General features: G+C 33.9%; 1 protein-coding gene across 14 annotated transcripts in view; it reads right to left on the reverse strand.

Moving 5' to 3' along the window:
* The window catches only part of CDC42BPA (CDC42 binding protein kinase alpha), a 322,438-nt gene that overhangs the window by 158,620 nt on the left and 143,235 nt on the right, over positions 1-20,583 (reverse strand). For all 14 annotated transcript variants that reach the window (XM_007167184.2, XM_007167178.2, XM_007167177.2 and 11 more), the window contains exon 6: positions 8,373-8,466. In XM_007167184.2, coding sequence (XP_007167246.2) covers positions 8,373-8,466 — 94 coding nt within the window. The remainder of the gene's footprint in view (positions 1-8,372; positions 8,467-20,583) is intronic.

Consider the following 20,583-nt stretch of genomic DNA (forward strand, 5'->3'; position numbering starts at 1 on the left):
CCCTATTCCCTCCTCCTCCCAGGCCCTGGCAACCACCACCATACTTTCCATGAACTTGACTACTCTAGGGACTTCATGTAAGTGAAATCATACAATATTTGTTCTTTTGTGTCTGGCTTATACCACTTGGCATGTTTTTAAGAAGGTCTATCCATGTTGTAGCATGTATCAGAATTTTAAGGCTGAATAATATTCCAATGTATGTATATACCACATTTTTTGTATCCATTCATCCAACGATGGACACTTGAGTTGCTTACAACCCTTGACTTTTGTGAATAATCGTGCAATGAACATGGTTGAACAATATCTCTTTGAGACCCTGCTTTAAATTCTGTGGAGCATGTACCCAGAAGCGGAACTGCTGGATCATATGGTAATTCTATTTTTAGTTTTTTGAAGAATTGCCATTCTGTTTTCCACAGTGGCTACAGCTTTTTACATCTCCATCAACACTACACAAGGATTCCAATTTTCCCACATCTTTGCCAAAACTTATTTTTTTTTATAGTAGCTATCCTAATAGGTGTGAGGTAGTATCTCATTATGGTTTAGATGTGGGTTTCCCTGATGACTAGTGATGCTGAGCATCTTGTCATGTGCTTGCTGGCCATTCGTATATCTTCTTAGAAGAAATGTCATTTCAAGTCCTTTGCTTATTTTGAATTGGGTTGTTAGTTTGTTATTGAGTTGTAGGAGTTCTTTATATATTCTGGATAGCAACCTCTTATCAGACATAGATTTACAACTATTTTCTCCCATTCCATAGGCTACCTTCTCACTAAGATAACTGTGTCCTTTGATGCACAGAAATTTTTAATGATGATGTAGTCCAATTTGTCTATTTTTTCTTTTGTTGCCTATTGTTTGGTGTCACATCCAAGAAATCACTGTCAAATAAAAGTCATAAAACTTCTCCCCCTGCCCACTATGTTTTCTTCCAAGAGTTTTATAGTTTTAGCTCTTACATTTAGGTTTTTGATCTATTTTGAGTTAATTTTTATATATGGTATAAGACAAATTAAGTTTTTTTCTTTGATTAGGAATATGGTGGAGAAACTGACTCTAGACTTTACATAAAGGATAAATGCTAAAGTTTTTAAGATAAACATTAAAATATTTGAAATAGAATGTATAACTTCCGAAGAAGTAAAGAAAAAAAGAAATAAAACTAAATTTGACCCAGCCAATAGAAGGCAGAGAAGAAATGGGGTGTGGGGAAGAAGCATGCATGCAAACAAACAAGCAAAACCTATAGCAAATAGTACAAGACAATATACTAGAAATAAATACAAACATATTAATAATGAAATTCATAAATGATTAAATTCACCTATCAAAAGACAGAGTCATCACACTAGATGACAAATAAAACCAAAATGAACAAATTTTTTAAAAATCAGCAATAATCTGCTTAATGCACCTAAACATAAAGACAAAGAAAGGTTAAAAATAAAAGGATGGAAAAGATATACAAGGCATATGTTAAACAAAAGAAGGTTAAGGTAGCTGTATTAATATCAGTCAAATTAGATTCTAACGCCAAGATGATTATTATGATTTTTAAAGATTTATTAACATAATTAGAAAATACCCTGGAAGAGCAATTCTGAATAATACGAAACTAACAACATAGCTACAAAAGAGTTGTGAAAACATTGAAAAGTTCAAGGGAAAATTAATAAATTCAACATCATAAGGACTTTTAAATAATAAATAATAGAGCAGTAAGAAATAAAACTGGTAAGAATATTAAAATTTTGAACAACAAAGTTAACAACTTTAATCTTACGGACATATATAGAAACCTGTACCCAAAAGTTAGAAAAAATGTATTATTTTCAAACAAACATGTAACAGTTATAACAATTGGCCTGTTACAAAATTAAAAGCAATCTTGACAAATGCTAAAAAACTGATAACAAATAGATCCACTCTCCAGTAAAAGCAAACTTTCTATAAACAACCAAATAAGTACACATAACACTGTGAATACTAAAAGGCACACGTCTAAATAATTAATGGTCCACAGAAGAGTTCTAACTAAAGCTGGAGAATATTTAGTAAAATACTCTATGTCAAAACTTATGAAGAAAAGTAAAGCACAAATAAACAACATTAGGAATGAAAAAAGGGCAAAACTACACATGTAACAGAGATTTTAAAACTAGAAAGAGTGCAATCTGAGCAACTTTATACCAATAAAATTGAAAACTCAGAGAAAATAGATAATTTTCATAGAAAAAAATATAACTTACCAAAACTGACTCAGGAAGAAATAGAAAACCAAAGAGACCTACAACCATTAAAAAATTTGAATCAATAGTATAAAATCTACCTGGAAAACAAACAAAATAAAACAGAAGAAAACAAAACCTCACCAAAGCAAAGGTGATTTAAAAGTGAGTTCTACCAATTGTATAAGAAACAGATAACCCCAGTATTATATAACTGTTCTAGACCCAAAATGGGTAAGGGCAGGGGATATGGTTCCCCTGTTTATTTTATAAGGCTAAAATAACCTAAATACAAAACAAGACAGGTAAGAAAAACTTGAGAAGGAAAATTATACTGCAATCTCAGATATGATCAATGTCAGGTATGAATCTCAGGTAACAATTCAATATAGAATTTTAACATGGTCAATCTAGCAGTTTGTTCAACTATATCAATACAAACTTGATGATAAAGTTATGTTTATATCCAAAGAATGGATGATTTAACTTTGGACAATCTATGCCATTCATTGTATTAACAGACTGAAGGAAAAACACCCTGGCATTATCTCAATGGATGCAGAAAAACCACTTGATTACACAGTATTAAAAACCATAACAAACTCTTGGTAATCAGAAAGAGAAATTTCCTTAATCTGATGAATATATACCAAAAGCTTACAGCAAACATCATACTTAATTTGGAACTACAGAAAAAACACCAATAAAGTCAGGAACAAGGCAAAGAAGCTCCCAATTACTACACCAATTTAATATTGTGTTTAAGGTCATTGACTGCATGATGAGAAAAAAATATAGCAAAATAACAGTGTGAGGACTGGAAAGGACAGTGTAAGGACTGTGTCCTTATTTGCAGATTATAAAATTGTCTATATAGAAAAATATACATATACACATAGAATCTACAAATTATTTTGAACTAATAAAAAAATTTAGTGAGCTTGCTAGTTTCAAGATGAATATGCAAAAATCAACTGTGGTCCTAAAGAAGAGCAACAAGCTATTAAAATGCAAATTTTTAAAAGTTATCCATTTATAATAGCCAAAAAAAAAAAAAAAAAAATCCACGAAGTGCCTAGGAACAAATCTAACAAATAAAGGTAATAGATTTACCTTTACCTGAACATTATTATAAAACTTCATTAACAGACGTAAGAGAAAACCTAAAACAATGGAGATACCATATTCACAGATGGGAAGACTTCATGTTATAGACAAAAATTTTCCCAAAATTAATCTCTAAATTCAGTGCAGGTCTACAAGCTTGTATGTGTGAAAGGGTGTTTGTATATGTCTGTCTGTATGTATATAAACTAATAATATAATCCTAACAATCATATGGAAAAACAAATGGCCAAGAATAGCCAAAACAATTTTAGAGACAGAAAAGGAATGACAGCAGGACACCCCCTCACAGAAACTGACTTCTTACAAAGGTATAGTGATTAAGATGGTATAATTTTAACTCAGACGTGAGACCCAAAAAGCAAGTTGAAACTTAATTTGGAAATTCACAAACTTTGGGAAAGGTTAAAATTGAAGCAACTGCCCAGATAATAAATAATGATCCACACAAAGTTATATAATCACAACATTTCAGAACACCGGAAATAAACAGAACATCCTAAAAGCTTCCAAATAAGGGACGAAGGTTATAACAGAAGTACTGAGAATTAGGATGGCATCAGATGTCACAACAGTAAATTAGAAGACAATGCAATGTCTTCTAAATTCTAAGAGAAAAATAAGTTCAAATCCATCATACCATGTCCAGTCTAGATAAATTATCAACCAAGTATGAGAGAAGAAATGAAGGCATTTTTCAGACATGCAAGATTATGAAATATTTACTTCCCCTGGAACCTTTCTCAGGCAGCTACCACCAAATGAGAAGAAAGACAGACATGGATCCAGGAAACAGAGGATCCAATACTAGAGGGCGACACATAAATTCCATGATGATAAGGAAAGGTATGTCTAGGATGACAGTTCTTATCAGAGAACTGGAGATAGGCCTATCTCCAGTAGGCCTATAGGACAGTCTAGACTAGAATGAGAGTATGCATGACTCCAGACAAAGGAGCCACTAAGTTATTTACTGTATCTAAGAGAGAAAGGAATTGCTCAATTTCTTAATGTGTGGTAGAGAGTCTGGGGATAAACTAGTGAGAATTATACAGAAAAACTAAGCAAAGTAAAGGGGTCACTTTGTTCAGGGAGAACAAAGAGCTGTCCAAGAAAAGAAAGGTAATTAAAATAAATAATATGGCACAGCTATGAATAATATTTATATAATTATTAAAAAACTGAACAGGATTTAATGAAAGATTATGTGATAATTACAACACTGGGAAGATAAAGAGAAAGTGTAAGGGTTGGTTGAGAAGGGTATAAAAGACCTGTATCCTCATCTTCCATGGTAGGAAATTAATAGATAATATCTAAAACTAAATAACAGGAGGCAGTAGCATGAATAAAACAATAAAAAATACATAAGTAGAAGAAACAACGGAAGAAAGAGCTAAAAGATTTTTATGTGTCTGCCTGCAGAAAAAGACAGTTGGAGGTGGGAAAGAACCAGGACAAAGGAATGCTGTTTTTTCTGATGTCTTCCTAAAATATGTATACATCACATAAAAAATAAAGAAAAAAGAAGGTTTCTTCATTATAATTTTCTAAATGGAGGACCAACATGCTATTATGTCCAGGAAAATTATTTGAGATCATTAATAAAAAATGAATGACTAGGAAGACACACTAGAATTTTAGGAATAAATCTGATCAGGGGCAACTCATATAGACAGAAACAGTACTCAATGCATTCTGGAATGCACAGGGACTTGGAGGACTGAACAGACTCCATAGGAGGAGCCCCAGCTTTAAGGGGCTTATAACATGCAGGACTGAGGAAACACTACCTCTTCCCCTGGAATTCTTTCTCAGTGTAGCTCTCTCTTTTCCGGAATTGTGGACCACAACTTTCTGATACCACAGCCTACCTGACTTTAATCTGTGTTTTCTCAACTTAGACCACCATGCTATTTCTCTCCCTCTCATGTCATACCTGGCACTATCCACTTCCCACTATATACTTCAAACACATGCAGTTATCTTAGAGCAGAATAATTACATACACTGGTCTTACATTGTTTGTGTGACTACTGTCATATCTATTACTTCTACCTATGTCACAAGCCCCACATTACAATATTATTTTTGCTTTTAATAGTCAGATACCTTTTATGTAAATTTAAAAAGAAAGATTAATATAATCTTTTTCCTTTATCCTGTAAATCTTATTTATCATATCTGATATTCTTTATCATATAGCTAAGTATCCAAATGGTGTAATTTCCTTTGGTGTGAAGGACATTCTTTAGCATCTAGGCCTCTTTCATTTACCTGAAAATGTCTTTAATTCACCTTCATTTTTGAAGAATATTTTTGTTTGATATAGAATTCTTGATTTACAGACTTTTTTTTTTTTCTTTCAGCACTTTAAAGATATCATTCCATGATTTCTGATGAGAGTTCAGTGGTTATTTTTACCTTTTTTCCACAGTATGTAAAGTGTTTTTTCTTCTGGCTGCTTTCAATTTTTTTCTTTATCTTTAATTTTCAGCAGTTTAATTGTGATGTAGCCAGGTGTGGTTCCTTTTATTACCTTGAGATATGCTAAGATTTTATATCTGTGTTTTTCATCACATTTGGTAAAGTTTGAGCCATCAGTTCTTACAAATGTTTTCTGTTACTATCACACTTTTACTACGATTCTAACTGTATGGATATCTGAGCCTATATTGATTTTGTTTCAATCTTCTTCTCTCTGTTCTTCAGACTGTTTAATCTCTATTAATCTGTCTTCAAATTCACTGGCTCTTTCTTCTCTCATTTCTAATCTACTGTTAACCTCCTCCTGTGAATTTTTTATTTCTATTACTATAATTTTCAAGTTCTAAAAGATCCGTTTGATTTATTTTTCTGCAGAGATTCCTTATCTGTGTAATCTTTAAGACTATTATCTTCCTTTGATTCTTTAAACATATATATGATAGTTTCATTAAGTCTCTGTCTGGCAACTCCAACATCTGTGCTAGCCAGGTTTTTACTGACTACTTTTATTTTTAAATTCTGTATCACAAACACTTACCCTACCCTCTATTTTTGTTTAGTCTAGTGATTTTTGACTGAATGCTGGTCACTGTCAATAAAGCATTGTGGACAGTATGAATTCTATTATCTTCCTCTGAAGAATATTAAATTCTCCTTTAAGCAGATAAAAAAATACTAACTGATCTCCTTGAACATGGGTTGGCTTACAGTTATACCCTTTAAAGACAATTTATAGAAAACCTAAGATTCATCTCAACCCCTTTATTTGGAGGACCACTTTCAAACTCCGTTGATCTTATCAGGACTTGGTTTTAGGCTGTTAGATAGGCTTAGAGTAAGTCTTACATGTTACAAACATCTTAACTAGCCGATATTCCAATGTCCCCTAGCACTGTGTCTCCTCCAGCGCTGCTTGATTTCGAGCAATCTGCTCGATTTTCAAATGGATAGCATCTACTCTTTGGTAATTCTCATATGTTCTTATACAGTTGTCCCTCCATATCTGCTGGTTCCACATTTGCAGATTCAACCAATCATGGATCAAAAATATTTTTTAAAAAATTTTCCAGACAGTTCCAAAAAGCAAAACTTGAGTCTGTCACACACGGGCAACTATTTACATAGCATTTACATTGTATTTACAACTATTTATATAGCATTTACATTGTATTAGGTATTATAAGTAATCTAGAGATGATACAAAGTATACAGGAGGATGTGCATAGGTTATGTGAAAATACTACATCATTTTATATAAGGGACTTGAGCATCTGCAGATTTTACTATCCATGGTGGGGTGGGGGGGAGTCCTGGAACCAATCCCCCACAGATACCAAGGGACAACTGTACGGCATATGTACAGACCAACCATCATGAGATAGCCCCATATGGATATTTTAGGCCCTCTCTATGCACAACTCCCTCCTTTCCAATGGTAAGCCCTGCAGATTCCAGCTGCCTCAGCTAACCCAACTCTGATCTCTTCCTCCTCCGCTCTGTAAGACGGTTAAACTCTGCTTTAACTCTAGCTTTCTGCATCAGCGTCAGCAAACTGTCCCAATCCTGGGAAATGGTGAGGCATAGCTCGTGAATTAACTTCTTTCAGAGATAACAGTCTTGTGTTGCCTGTTGTCCACTGCCTAAAAACAGTTGTTTCAAATCCAGTTTTACAGTTATTTACAGTGAAAGAACAATTTGGTATCAATTACTCCCTCCATCACGGCCAGAGGCAGAAGTCATATAATCCTTTTAAAAAAAGTTATCTCCTTAGGAAAAATTTTCAGAAGTCAAATTACTGGTCCAGAATAATGTGACATTTTCATGGCTTTTGCAATGTATTATACTAAATTACTCTCCAAAAAGTTTCTGCCAATTAAAATGATATATATTTGGATGTATGCTATACAACCAGGAAATTGAGGTAAATACTACAACAATAACAACAACAATAATAAACAGGGAATACAATTGGGGCATGTAAACTTTTAAGTAAGTGAGAGAATATAACGGAGGGGCCTAGGGTTAGCAGAACTAAAGTAAATGGTAACATAAAACTGAATCAGCCTAGAGGACTTTCTGATAAAAGCATTCACTTGTTGAACACTGTCCCTCAGGAAAACCAGACAACTAGTAAAGAAAGAGAAAAGAAATGAAAGTGAAGAAGTCACATTTTCTTTTTCCATGTGGATTTATTTTCTTCACTCCTCCGGAACTATGTAAATATCTCAAGTACAATAATAAACAGTTCAGCTAAAAAAGGAACAAACAAGAGTCTCATAAAAGGTATAGTGTATAAATCTTAAGATCATTAATATAAGCAGCTGAAGATGGTATATGACTTTATAGACAAGCCCTATTATGAGGAAGTATGCCTAAGTGGAGGAAAGTAGAGCATAGAAAGACAAATGGATGGAAGGATGTTTGATAGATAATATAAATAGATGGCTTCTAAAACAGATAAAGAAGACAAGTAGTAAGGGAGATGTCTGTGGGTAAAACAGTTTAAGATTTATCTTTATTTACCGTTCCATCTTCCATCAGCTTCAGACATGAACCAAAATCTGCTAACCGAATATGTCCATTCATATCCATCAATATATTGTCAGGTTTGATGTCCCTGAAAAAAACAGATGCATTCAATTTTTAGTTGGGAAAAATAAACATAATCAGTTACTTGGTAAGATAACCATTTTGTCTGAAAATCTCAACTTCTTTTAAAATTAATACTCTAAGAACATATATTTCTTTAGACTATTTCTTTATGGGTTCAAATCCTAGCTCTGATTCATATTAAAACTTTTTTAAACACATGCAATTTCAGTGTTCTGGAGATAAAAAGTACCGTGGTAATTTTCATTCAGGTTAAATCTTACCATTCTTCCTTTAGATTTGCACAGATTCCAATGTGGCCATGGTAGGCCTACTTTCTGCATACGGAGAAGAGCCGTAATTACTTGATACCCACAAAACATACTACCTTCTAGCCCATGAAACTGAACAGGGAAAAATATACTTCCTAGACCCTGAACATAAATGTAAATAAATAAATTTTCAATTACTGCAGGTCATGACAACACAAAAAGAATTGCTTCACAAAGCTTATTCGGAAAACAATTGAAACACTACTTAATAGTGATCTATATTATATAAAGCTATTTACCGATGTTAAGTCAAAGGCTTGTAAGATATCCAAATCTAACTAATAACAAACTAAATCATGCCAGTTTTTGTGTTTATTTTTACATTTGAATAATAAAAAGTGTTGCAAACCTTTGTGGCAGCTAACCCACTAAAAAGGCAGAGTTGAATAGTTCTGACAGACTATAGCCTTCAAAGCCTAAAATATTTCCTATCTGGCCCTTTATAGAAAAAGTTTGCTGACCCCTGTTATAGATGATAGATGATTGCTTAATACAGACAGGCAGATAGATAGACTGAAAACAACAGCCTGCATAGGAAATTGTCTTCATAGTCCTCCATATTTGAATTTATAATCTCAACTCTCAGAAATGCTATATTAAGAAAAGATTTTTCTCTTGTTCAGAAACAACAAAGAAGTACACTTTAGTGATGGAAGGAACCTTAGAAATTACCTAGACCATTTTTAGATGAGGGGAAAACTGTATTTTATTCTTTATTTTTAAAAATATTAAACTATATAGTCATTACACATAACTGCTACTGGTAGAATTCTCAGATTTTAAAGGAGACTAAAGGAATTACAAAGACAGGATTTATAAACATCAATAATATTTTTGGCTATGTAAAAAACAGGAAATATTAAAACTTAATAAGAAAAATAAATTGTATTTATACACTTGTAACAAATAATTAATAAAATGTAAAATATTTAATAAGACATTATAGATAGTACTGCCACTCCCCAAGTATCTCATAACCCTTCCTGATATCACCCCCTTCCTCCACTCCCCAGAGGTTAGCAACCACAATCCTGAAATTGGTGTTTACTATATCATGCATATTTTATATTATTAGTACCTATACATGCAACCATAAGACTATATATTTTTCTGAATGTCTTTAAACTTTATAATTGATACCAAACTGTGTGTAGTCTTTTGCAACTTGGTTTTATTCTAATGTTATGTTTCTAAAATTTATCCATGTTGATACATATTGTTCTAGTTCATTAATTTAAATGCTATGCGGAATATTTTCACAGATCCACTTTATCTATCAATGCTCCTGATTATGGAATTTAGATTGTTTCCAACAATTTTAGATTGTTTTAGATTTTTATTTTGCTAGTACACAAAATTCTGAAATGAATATTTTTACAAATACCTCCTTGTACTCATATGGGAACATTTCCCTAGGCTATCTAGAAGTGGAATTGCTATGATAAAAGACATGTACATCTTCAACTTTACTAGCAGGATTACTACTAAGGTTAAGACTCTTTTTTACATTATCAATGGTCATCTTAGATTCCTCTTCGGTAAAATTCCAGTTAAAATCCCGTGACATTTTTTTATACTGTGTGTGTGCTGTTTGTTTTTGGTTAATCTTCAGGAATTTCGTTTCCACAGATTTAAGTACATGTGCTACAAATCTCTTCTCTCAGCATGTGGGCTTGTTTTTCCACATTGTTTATAGTGTCTTTCTTACTCGTAAAAACATTGCTTAATGCTAATGTAGTCTTATAATTTATAATTTGTATTTTTTGTCTTTTTTCACTTTTTTCAGCTTTACTGAGGTGTAATTGACAAATAAAATTGTAATATATTTAAAGTACAACATGATGATTAATCTGATATACATCACATTGTGAAAGGATCCCCACCACTGAGTTAATATATCCATCATCTCATCTCACATGTTTACTTTTTTTTTTTTTTTTTGGTGCCAACACTTCCATTCTACTCTCTTAGTAATACAATATTATCAACTATAATCACCATGATATACATTAGCTCCTCAGACCTTATTCATCTTATAACCTAAAATTTGTACCCTTTGACCAACTTCTCCCTATTTCCCATACCCCCAGCTCCTGTCAACCATCATTCTACTCTCAAAATTTGCATTTTTTGTCCTAAGAAATCTCCTTTATCCTCTCCTTCCAGGGCTCATAAGGGTAGTGTCTTATATTTTCTTTTAAAAGTTTTAAAGTTTTACTTTTCATTTCAAGTCTTTAATCTCCCTGGAATTAATTTTTGTGTGTAGTGTAAGATAAAGACCACACTATATTTCTTTCTGTCCCAATACCATTTATTGAATGACATCCTTTCACTACTGATTTCTAATAGCACCTCGGTCATAAATCAAGTGGATCTGTTTCAGGACTTCCCATGCAATTTTAATCAAAAATCTTTAGAACGAAAGGGAGCCTTTCGTGGAACCCAGGACAATAGGCATGAACTGGAACTGTCACAGGCAAACAGAGGTATGGTCACCCTATCTATATACCTATACCTAGACTACTGTCTTAATTATGAGAGCTCTATAATGACCTCTCTATACCAGTAGACCATGTTTTTAAATTGCCATGGCTCTTCCAGATAAATGCTAGAATTAGCTTAATATGTTCCATAAAACATACTGAGATTTTGATGGGAATCACAATGACTTTACAGATTAATCTGAAGAGAAATTATATCTTTGCAATATGACTCTTCTCATCCATGTATCAAGTTAATTAACATTATAGACACATATCTTAATGTATATAAATACCTTATATATTAGTTATGAGTCTTCTTTTATGTTCTTCAGTAATATTGAATATTTTTCCACAGAGAGCTTACACATCTTTTGCTATTGATAGTCTTGGATACCTTACAGTTTTGTTGCTATTGTGAATAGGATTTTCTTCATAGAAGCATTCTCATTTTGCTTCCAATTTTCATGGGAATGTTTCCCGTATTTCACCATTAAGTGTGATCTTTGGTTTAGATTTCCAGTAGAAACTCAATATTAGGAGAATTACCTTCTCCTCCCAAAAAGTATCAGGAGTGGATATTCAATTTCGTTGTCATTTTTGGTATTGAGTTTATTTTTCTCTTTTAACCTATTAATACAGTGTATTACTCTAATAGATTTTCTAATGTTGAAACTCCCTTGCATCCTGGAATAAAACCTACATGGCCATACTTTTTTTTTTAATGTGCCATCTATCACTGAATCTAAAACTCCACTGACTGTAAAGATGCACCATTATGGCATGTGCCACTAAAAGAGAGAATAAATTGACTACTATAATTTTAGAAGCCATTTATTTAAAAATTTCAGAGAAATTAAATTGAAAAATACGTTTGTCTTAGCACTCATAATATATAATATATATACTGCTGAATTTGATTTTTTAAAACGTTTATTTTTAGGGACTTCCCTGGTGGTCCAGTGGTAAAGAATCCGCCTTCCAATGCACGGGATGTGGGTTCAATCCCTGGTTGGAGAACTAAGATCCCACATGCCACGGGGCAACTAAGCCCACGCGCCACAACTACTGAACCCACACACCTCAACTAGAGAGCCTGCGTGTCGCAAACTACAAAGCCCACATGCTCTGAAGCATGAGCACCACAACTAGAGAGAGAAAAACCTGCATGCCACAACTAGAGAGAAGCCCACACGCCACAACGAAAGATCCCGCATGCTGCAATGAAGATCCCATGTGCCGCAACTAAGACCATATGCAGCCTAAAATAATTAATTAAAAGTTTAAAAAAAAACTTTTATTTTTATATTCATAAGTGATATTGTGCTATATAACATTCTCTTCTTGTACTACCCTTGTCAAGTTTTGTTGTTAAGGTTTTACTATCTTTATAAAGTGAGATAAATGGCTTATCAAAATTTCAAAAGAAACTTATACAGAATTCAATTATTCCTTTCTTTTTTTTGGCTGCACCACGCGGCATGCGGGATCTTAGTTCCCTGGCCAGGGATCAAACCCATGCCCTCTGCAGTGGAAGCACGGATTCTTAACCACTGGACCACCAGGGAAGTCCCCAATTATTCCTTTCTTAAAAATAAAAGAGAACTCATCTATAAAGCCACGTGGGTAAAAGACTGTTCATAGCAGCTATATTCGTAACAGCTCAAAACTGGAAAAAACTCAAATGACCATCAGCAGGTGGGTGGATAAACTGTCACATATTTACACAGTGGAAGACTATAAGGAAAGATCTGTTGATACTGTTGATACTAGATCAAATTGGATGAATCTCAAAAACTTTATGTTGATCAAAAGACATCAGACAAAAAAAATATATGACGTATGATTCCAGTTATAAGAAGTTCTAGAACAGGTAAAACTAAGCTATGGTGATAGAAACCAAAACAACTGGTGATGGAGGGATAGAAGATGCTAACTGGAAAAGTGCACAAGGAAACCTTTAGAGTGATGGAAACATTCTACATCTTGATTTGGGATGGTGGTTACACAGGTATATACATTGTCAAAAATCATCACTGCACATTTAACACTTGTGGACTTTATCATATGTATTTCAATTTATAAAAATAAAAGGGGTGAAGACAAGAAGTACCTTTAAAAAATATGAGACTGCAGTCTTGTGGAGGGAGAACTTTCCATTACAGATTCAGTTTTTTTAAACGTTCTTAGTTTATTGAGATAATTTCTATTTCTTCTTGAGTAAGTTATAGTCATTTATATTTTCTAATATACATTTCATACACATTTTCAAATTTATTGGAATACAGTTGTTCACTGTATTCTATTATTATTTGTTTAATCTACAATATATAGTTATATTCCTAACACTATTTCTTTGTATCTTTTCTTATATCTTGATAAAAAATAACACCTAATGCTTATTTAGTACTTTCTAATTTCCATGCAGCGTTCTAAATACTTTATGTGCTTTACTTATTTAATGTTCACAACAACACTGCAAGGTAGGTACAATTATTTTCCCCCTTTAGAGATGAGGAAGCTAAGCCACACAGTTAATGCTCAAGGTCACATAGTGATTGGAATCAGGATTTAAACTCAGGCAGTCTGGCTCCAGAAACCATACTCTTTGCTATGATCATTACTGCATATGATTCAATGTTTAATCCATTTGGAATTCTTCCTGGTACACCTTGGAAGGTATGATCCAATTTTATTTTTCCCACACACCATTCATCGAACCTCTTATTTAAGATGCAACCTTCACCAGATGTTAACCCTTGTAAGTATCTGGATCTACTATAAGACTTTCAATTCGGTTCCATTAGTCTGTCTTTACACACAGTGGTAATATACTTTTAATTATTAAATACAGATATTTTAATATCTGGTAGGGATTGTCTTCCTCACTGTATATTTATGTTAATATGCTATATATTTCTTAATAAATATATCCCTAAGTATTCCATATTTTTAGATACCATACCTAGAGTCTTTTATCTTATACTATATCTCTTTATAATTATTGTTCCTTTCTACATTATAAATTCCACAAAGATAGGAATTTTGTTCTCTACGAGATTCCCAGCACCTGGAAAAGAGCCTGACACATAGTAGTATGCAATAAATATTTACTCAATTAATTAGACAACAAAAGCTCTTGATATCCTTCTTGAACTTTCTTGCCATTTGTAGTAGTTTTTAGGTTAATTCTCTTTGATTTTCCAGGTATAAAATAATATCATCTATGAATACCATCTATAAATGTTACTATTCTTACACTTTCAATTTTTTCTTTTGCCTTACTGGCTAGTATTTCCACTACAATGTAAAATAATATTGGTGACAATGAACATCTTTGTCTTGTTTTGACTTTAGTAAGTTACCTATTTAGCATGATGCTGACTTTTGAGGTATAAGATACACGCACATACAGCATGTTAAGGAAGCATCTACCTATTCTTATTTTATTAAAAAAAAGTATTTACTAAATTCAACAACTCTTCTTGATTAAAAAAAACAAAAAAAATTCTAAAATGCATATATTATATGTCTAAAATTTATAAATGGTCCACCTCAAAAAAAATCTTTAAAAAACCCCAAAATACATGTATATAATGTCTGAGTCATTTAATTCAAGAATATGAAAATGTTTTGACTAAGCCACTATGATCATCTGCAGTCAGCAATATTTTTCAATGAAAATAATTAATGGGTATCAAGATCATAGATAAATATGATAATGTTATAAAGATAATACAAATTGGTCTCTGCTTGTCCAACAGGGAATACAATTACACATTTCATGTAATACGTTGCCTAATGATTCATTCCACATACCAAGTTTATTCCATGGCTGAAAAAGAAGTCTCTCTGTTCCTAAAATGGTCTCTATTTGATTTGATGGAAACTCTCCTAATCTTCTGAATTAATAAAACCTCAGGAGTATATGAACTATGAGCTATTCCCTAATCATCTGTTAGGTTTGAAAGTATTTATGTTTTATTTTTTGCGGGGAGAGACAAAGTATAATGCAGATATGAGGTAGAACTTAAAGAATTCATAAGAAAGAAATAATGACTTTTCTATCTAGCTGACATTAAGTATGACCTAAATTACTGGGCACAAGGAAGGCCTAAAACGTATGTAAGTCCACACACTTAACCACCTCAAACAAAGGAAAACATGTCCCTTCCTCCTTTTTCAACCAAAGACTACAGCTTGATCTTCTGTGGCTTCCTTTCTCCTTTAAGATTGTCTACCATTTTCATCTAAATCTAATCTAAAAATGTCTGGGAGAAAGTATACAAAATATGATCTGAATTGGGCCTAACATATACAGGAATAGGCCTGGTTCTTTTTGCACTTTAGGTTTTTGAAGTGTGAGCGAAGCGAAACAGAAGCTGCAGATTCAAATCCCCACAAATGTCAGGGGAGGTGTGGATACATCTGCTGACCAATATCCATCATATGAGTCACAAATGCTCTTAACTACTTCATAAGAATGTTCTCACTGGAGTAGAGGAATGGAAAGAGATCCCAAGTGTAAAATGATAGAAAGATGGTTACACTTACATAAGTGACAGTACCCTCAAACCCAAGAGGTTCTTTTCTGTCATCTAGAAGAGCCAGGATCAAAGAAAAGCAGGTGAACACCTATCTATTCTCTCTACAAATAATTTGATAATTGAACCATGACTTTGGCAACTTGAAGGCTACCTACAGAAGAAAAGGTTTAACAATCTGTAAGTAACAAAACCTTTTCAAGTAAAGTCATAGTTATAAAGTTATCTATCATTATTATATCTGCCCAAGAAAATGAAAATCTTTATTCTTACATTACAACTGAAATGTATCATCAAATTTTAAAAGAAATTTGAGTGCTTAAAAGAAGTTCTTAAAAATTTTTTTGGCTTTCCCATTCCCATTCATATGCAGAAAATATTCTCTTTAAGATGACAAATAACCTTTTAATTGCCAAATCCAGTAGAATCTTTTCAGTTTGAATCCTATAATGATTTCTCTGTGACATCTGACAATGCTGATTATTCTCCCAACTATACCATTTTCTCCTCTATTTTCTCAACTAAGACCAATTCTTCTCAGTCTTCTTTCCTGATTCCTCTTTTTCCAACGGCATATTTCCCATTCCCCTAATGCTGTCCTTCCCTAAGACTCAGCTGCTTTAAAAGTTCTCAGCTGCTTTAAAGTTACAGAGAGCCTCTTCCCCAAAAGGCCTGTCTTTCTTGGGCAACCTATATCCACTGAATAATTTACAGGGAATTATAAAGACTCAGCCAATTTAACTAAATGAGTAACAATTCTGATGGGCTATAGACTTTCCAGAACTCCTAGTGCGGCTGGCTGAGGCTTTGGCCTGCAGTGCAAACTGACTTCTCCCTCTGCCTAACCCTGCTTCCTCCAGCTCCGCCCCCCCAAAGGTGTTAATCCTTAGTACATCTTGCATTGTATACATTCTGTCTCAGTCCCTGTTTCTGGAAAATACAATGTGTTGCATGGCAATGGATAAATGGAACAATGGGCTGGCAAATTCCATTTTCTGACATAAGAAGCAAAATAACATCTGGTATTCGGAACCACTCTGAGTCAGTGACATCTTGCAAATAAGGTGGCAGCCAGCCAACCAGATACCAAGTATTGTCAATAAAGGAAGTGAAAGGGAAATTCGGGCAAAACATTAGTTCCAACCTTGACCATCCATGAAAACTAAGAAAGAGATAGAAATGTTTAGAAGAGATAAAAATCTCTACATTATCACTGTAAAAAAGTATTATTCAAGTTTCTTCCTAACTTGAATATGAATTGTACCACTTATCATGAATTAAAGTTTCTGTAATCTGCAGTTTTCCTTGTCCCCAAGGAAAAGCATTATTTGACTTAAAAGGAACATCTGACTTAAAACATTTGACTTAAAAGGAACAACATTATTTAAAACTCTAAGTCAAAATTAGTATTTATAATGATACATATTTTTATTTATAACATTAAGACTAAAAAAGCATCCCAAAACAATGACCACACTGAAAGGGCAATATTCTATAGGTCATTTTTACTTTAATACTTCAGTAGAATATCAGTACCAGAGCATGACTATTATAATTATTATTCCTATAATAGTAAAATGTGGATAAAATAACATTAGTTAACCTTCAAAGCAGTAGTTTTCAACACTGGCTGGACAACAAAATCAACTATAGAGGTTCTTTAACTATATGTACCTCGGCCCCAGTCCAGACACCACAAATCAGAATACTCCATAGGGATTGGTTACTGAGAATACTAATTTAGGACACGTATCTCTCCTTCCATCAACCTCATGTCAATGTCTCCGATTTGGTTCCTTTTCATCATTTATACAGGTTGGGGAAGTAGGCTCTCACAATAGAATGCTTTTATTTTCTGGTCTTCCTACTCCTCCTCTTTATATACCCATACAGAAGAAAATCAGCATATAGTATTATAATATTCCAACTAAAATGTTTATTAAAAGTATATCTTAGGAGCTTCCCTGGTGGCGCAGTGGTTGAGAATCTGCCTGCCAATGCAGAGGACACGGGTTCGAGCCCTGGTCTGGGAAGATCCCACGTGCCGCGGAGCAGCTGGGCCCGTGAGCCACAACTACTGAGCCTGCGCGTCTGGAGCCTGTGCTCCGCAACAAGAGAGGCCGCGATAATGAGAGGCCCGTGCACCGCGATGAAGAGTGGCCCCCACTTGCCGCAACTAGAGAAAGCCCTTGCACAGAAACGAAGACCCAATACAGCCATAAATAAATAAAATTAAAAAAAAAAAAAGAACCGTGTGCTCTGACATATCTCAAAATGGTTCCTTTAAAAAAAAAAAAGTGTATCTTAATTTTGTCAAATACATATTATATCAGTAATAAAGAAGAGAAAACCCACACTGGTAAAATTAAGTCACAAACTGCCTTTCTGTTAGTCATACATTTGAATTTTTAATAGGAACATTAATTTGAAGCTCATCTTACAATTAAAAAAAGTTATTCATAACGTTCTGTCAATAAACTTTTCTCAAACTTATCTTTCCCAACAGTGGCTGCCCAAATCCTGATCTTTTACATATCCTTCAAAAAACCATCTAGATACAATCCACAAGAGGAAACAAGTAAAACTGACAACCCACACCTACAGTGTAACTCAAAGAAAGTCTACCACAAAATTAAATCATTTCTAATTATAGAAATAAATATTCAAATCCAGCAGATCAAACTCTAGAGTGCATGTGGAAAGGAAGACCTGGGAAAGAGACTATGGGAAAAAGAAGAAAAGAGCAGAGAGTCCAGGGATGATGAAATGCAGACTAAACTACTACCCACTGTCACTGAAAGAAAAAGTCCTATTACGAGTGGGGTAAGATGTAACAATGGGGGAAACTGGGTAACGGGTACATGAGATCTTTTTGTACTGTCTGTAATTTCCTGTGAATTTAAAATGATTTCAAAATAAAAAGTTTCTTTTTTTTAAAGCCCGCCTCAAAAAATTACCTTGAGAAAATTTATGGGCTTATTATCTTCTGCTCCTCATTGTCTTGTTATACATTAACATAATCTCTTTAACACATATTTATATTTACTTAAACAGTATATCACTAAAGAGAAAAACCTTCTAAAACTGTGTACCAGTCAATAGTATCTGATTTTCATCAGTGGACCGCCTATGACCTTGTCCTTCTCAGCCCAGTCGTTTCTCACATTCCCTTTTGCCCATGATCTTTGCCTCCGCTCCTCTGGATAAATCCCAGTTGGCCTAAACTGCAAGAATAATTGCCTTCTCTTCTGAGAACCGCCTTTGACACTACAGGCACACCTCAGAAATACTGCAGGTTAGGTTCCGGACCACTTCAATAAAGCTGATATCACAATAAAGGAAGTCACATGAATTTTTCTGGTTTCCCAATGCATATAAAAGTCTAGTGAGTGTGCAATAGCATTACATCTAAAAAAAACAACGTACATACCTGAATTTAAAAATGCTTTATTACTTAAAAATGCTAACCATTATCTTACAATGCAAGGTTGCCATAACCTTCAATTTGTAAAGAGCTCAGTATCTTTGATGTGTAATAAAGCAAAGCACAATAAAACAAGGTGTCTATCCCTATATTCCCTCCACCAGACCTATCTTGCTAAAGCTCTATAAAAACTGCCTTTCTTTCCTAAGGTAATGTCTAAGTCAGCTTGGGCTACCATGACAAATACCATAAACTGGGTGGCTTAAACAACAGAAATTTATTTTCTCACAGTGCTAGAGGCTGGGAAGTCCAAGATCAACGTCCAGCAGGGTTTGGCTTGTAGTTAGGACTATTTTCCTGGCTTGTAGATGTCTGTCCTCTAGTTGTGTCTTCACATGGCCTTTCCTTGGTGTGTTCAGAGAGAGAGAGAGAGAGAGGGAGAGAGAGAAGGAGAGGGAGAGAAGGAGGGGGAGAGAAGGAGGGGGAGAGAGAGGGAGAGGGAGAGAAGGAGGGGGAGAGGGAGAGGGAGGGAGAGGGAGAGGGAGAGGGAGAGCGCGCCTGTGCGCGCTCTCTGCTGTCTCCTTTTATAAGGGCACGAATCCCATCATGAGGACCCTATCATAATGACATCATCTAACCTAATTACTTCCTAAAGGCACACTGGGGATTAAGAGCTTCAACATATGAACTGGGGGGGGGGGGCGGGGGGGGACACATATCCTCATTCCATAACAAGTAGAATATTCCTGGAAACCTCCTCATGTACTAGCACTCTGAATCAAGGCTTATTTATGCTTAGCACTTATCTAACTGATTTTATTCTACAGTTTCTATTAATTAATTAATCAACTAACAATTGAATACTATGTACCACAGACTGTACTTGGTGCTAGGGTTATCAAATATATATCTGAGATTAACCAAGGCATTTCTACTGCTAAAATTAAATAATGAGAAATAGGGGGGAAATAGTTAGTTAATGGGTAAAACTTATCTATTTTAAAATATCATATAATTATATAAGAAATGCTAATGAATAATCATGAATAGTTTAATAGATTTTTCTTTTCAATAAATATATGACTTGATACTGTGATTTTTATATTATATATACACAATACAGTCATATTTATTGATAACATAATGGTTCCTTCAACATTTCATGGTGTTCCACAAAGTTCATTTAACACCTATCAGAACTCTGCATTGGTTTTAGATACCATGAAGCAGAAGTGAGACCATCTGAACCAAAACCCAGCATGTTCTGTTTCATAATGAAATCAGCCACCAACTTGCAAGAAAATGATTAGACATATTTTGCATTCTTCTGAAGATTCTTCAAATAATTCTCAAACAGACGGTACT

The sequence above is a fragment of the Balaenoptera acutorostrata genome, chromosome 1 (assembly GCF_949987535.1).
Source record: "Balaenoptera acutorostrata chromosome 1, mBalAcu1.1, whole genome shotgun sequence".
Classification (NCBI taxonomy): Eukaryota; Metazoa; Chordata; class Mammalia; order Artiodactyla; family Balaenopteridae; genus Balaenoptera; species Balaenoptera acutorostrata.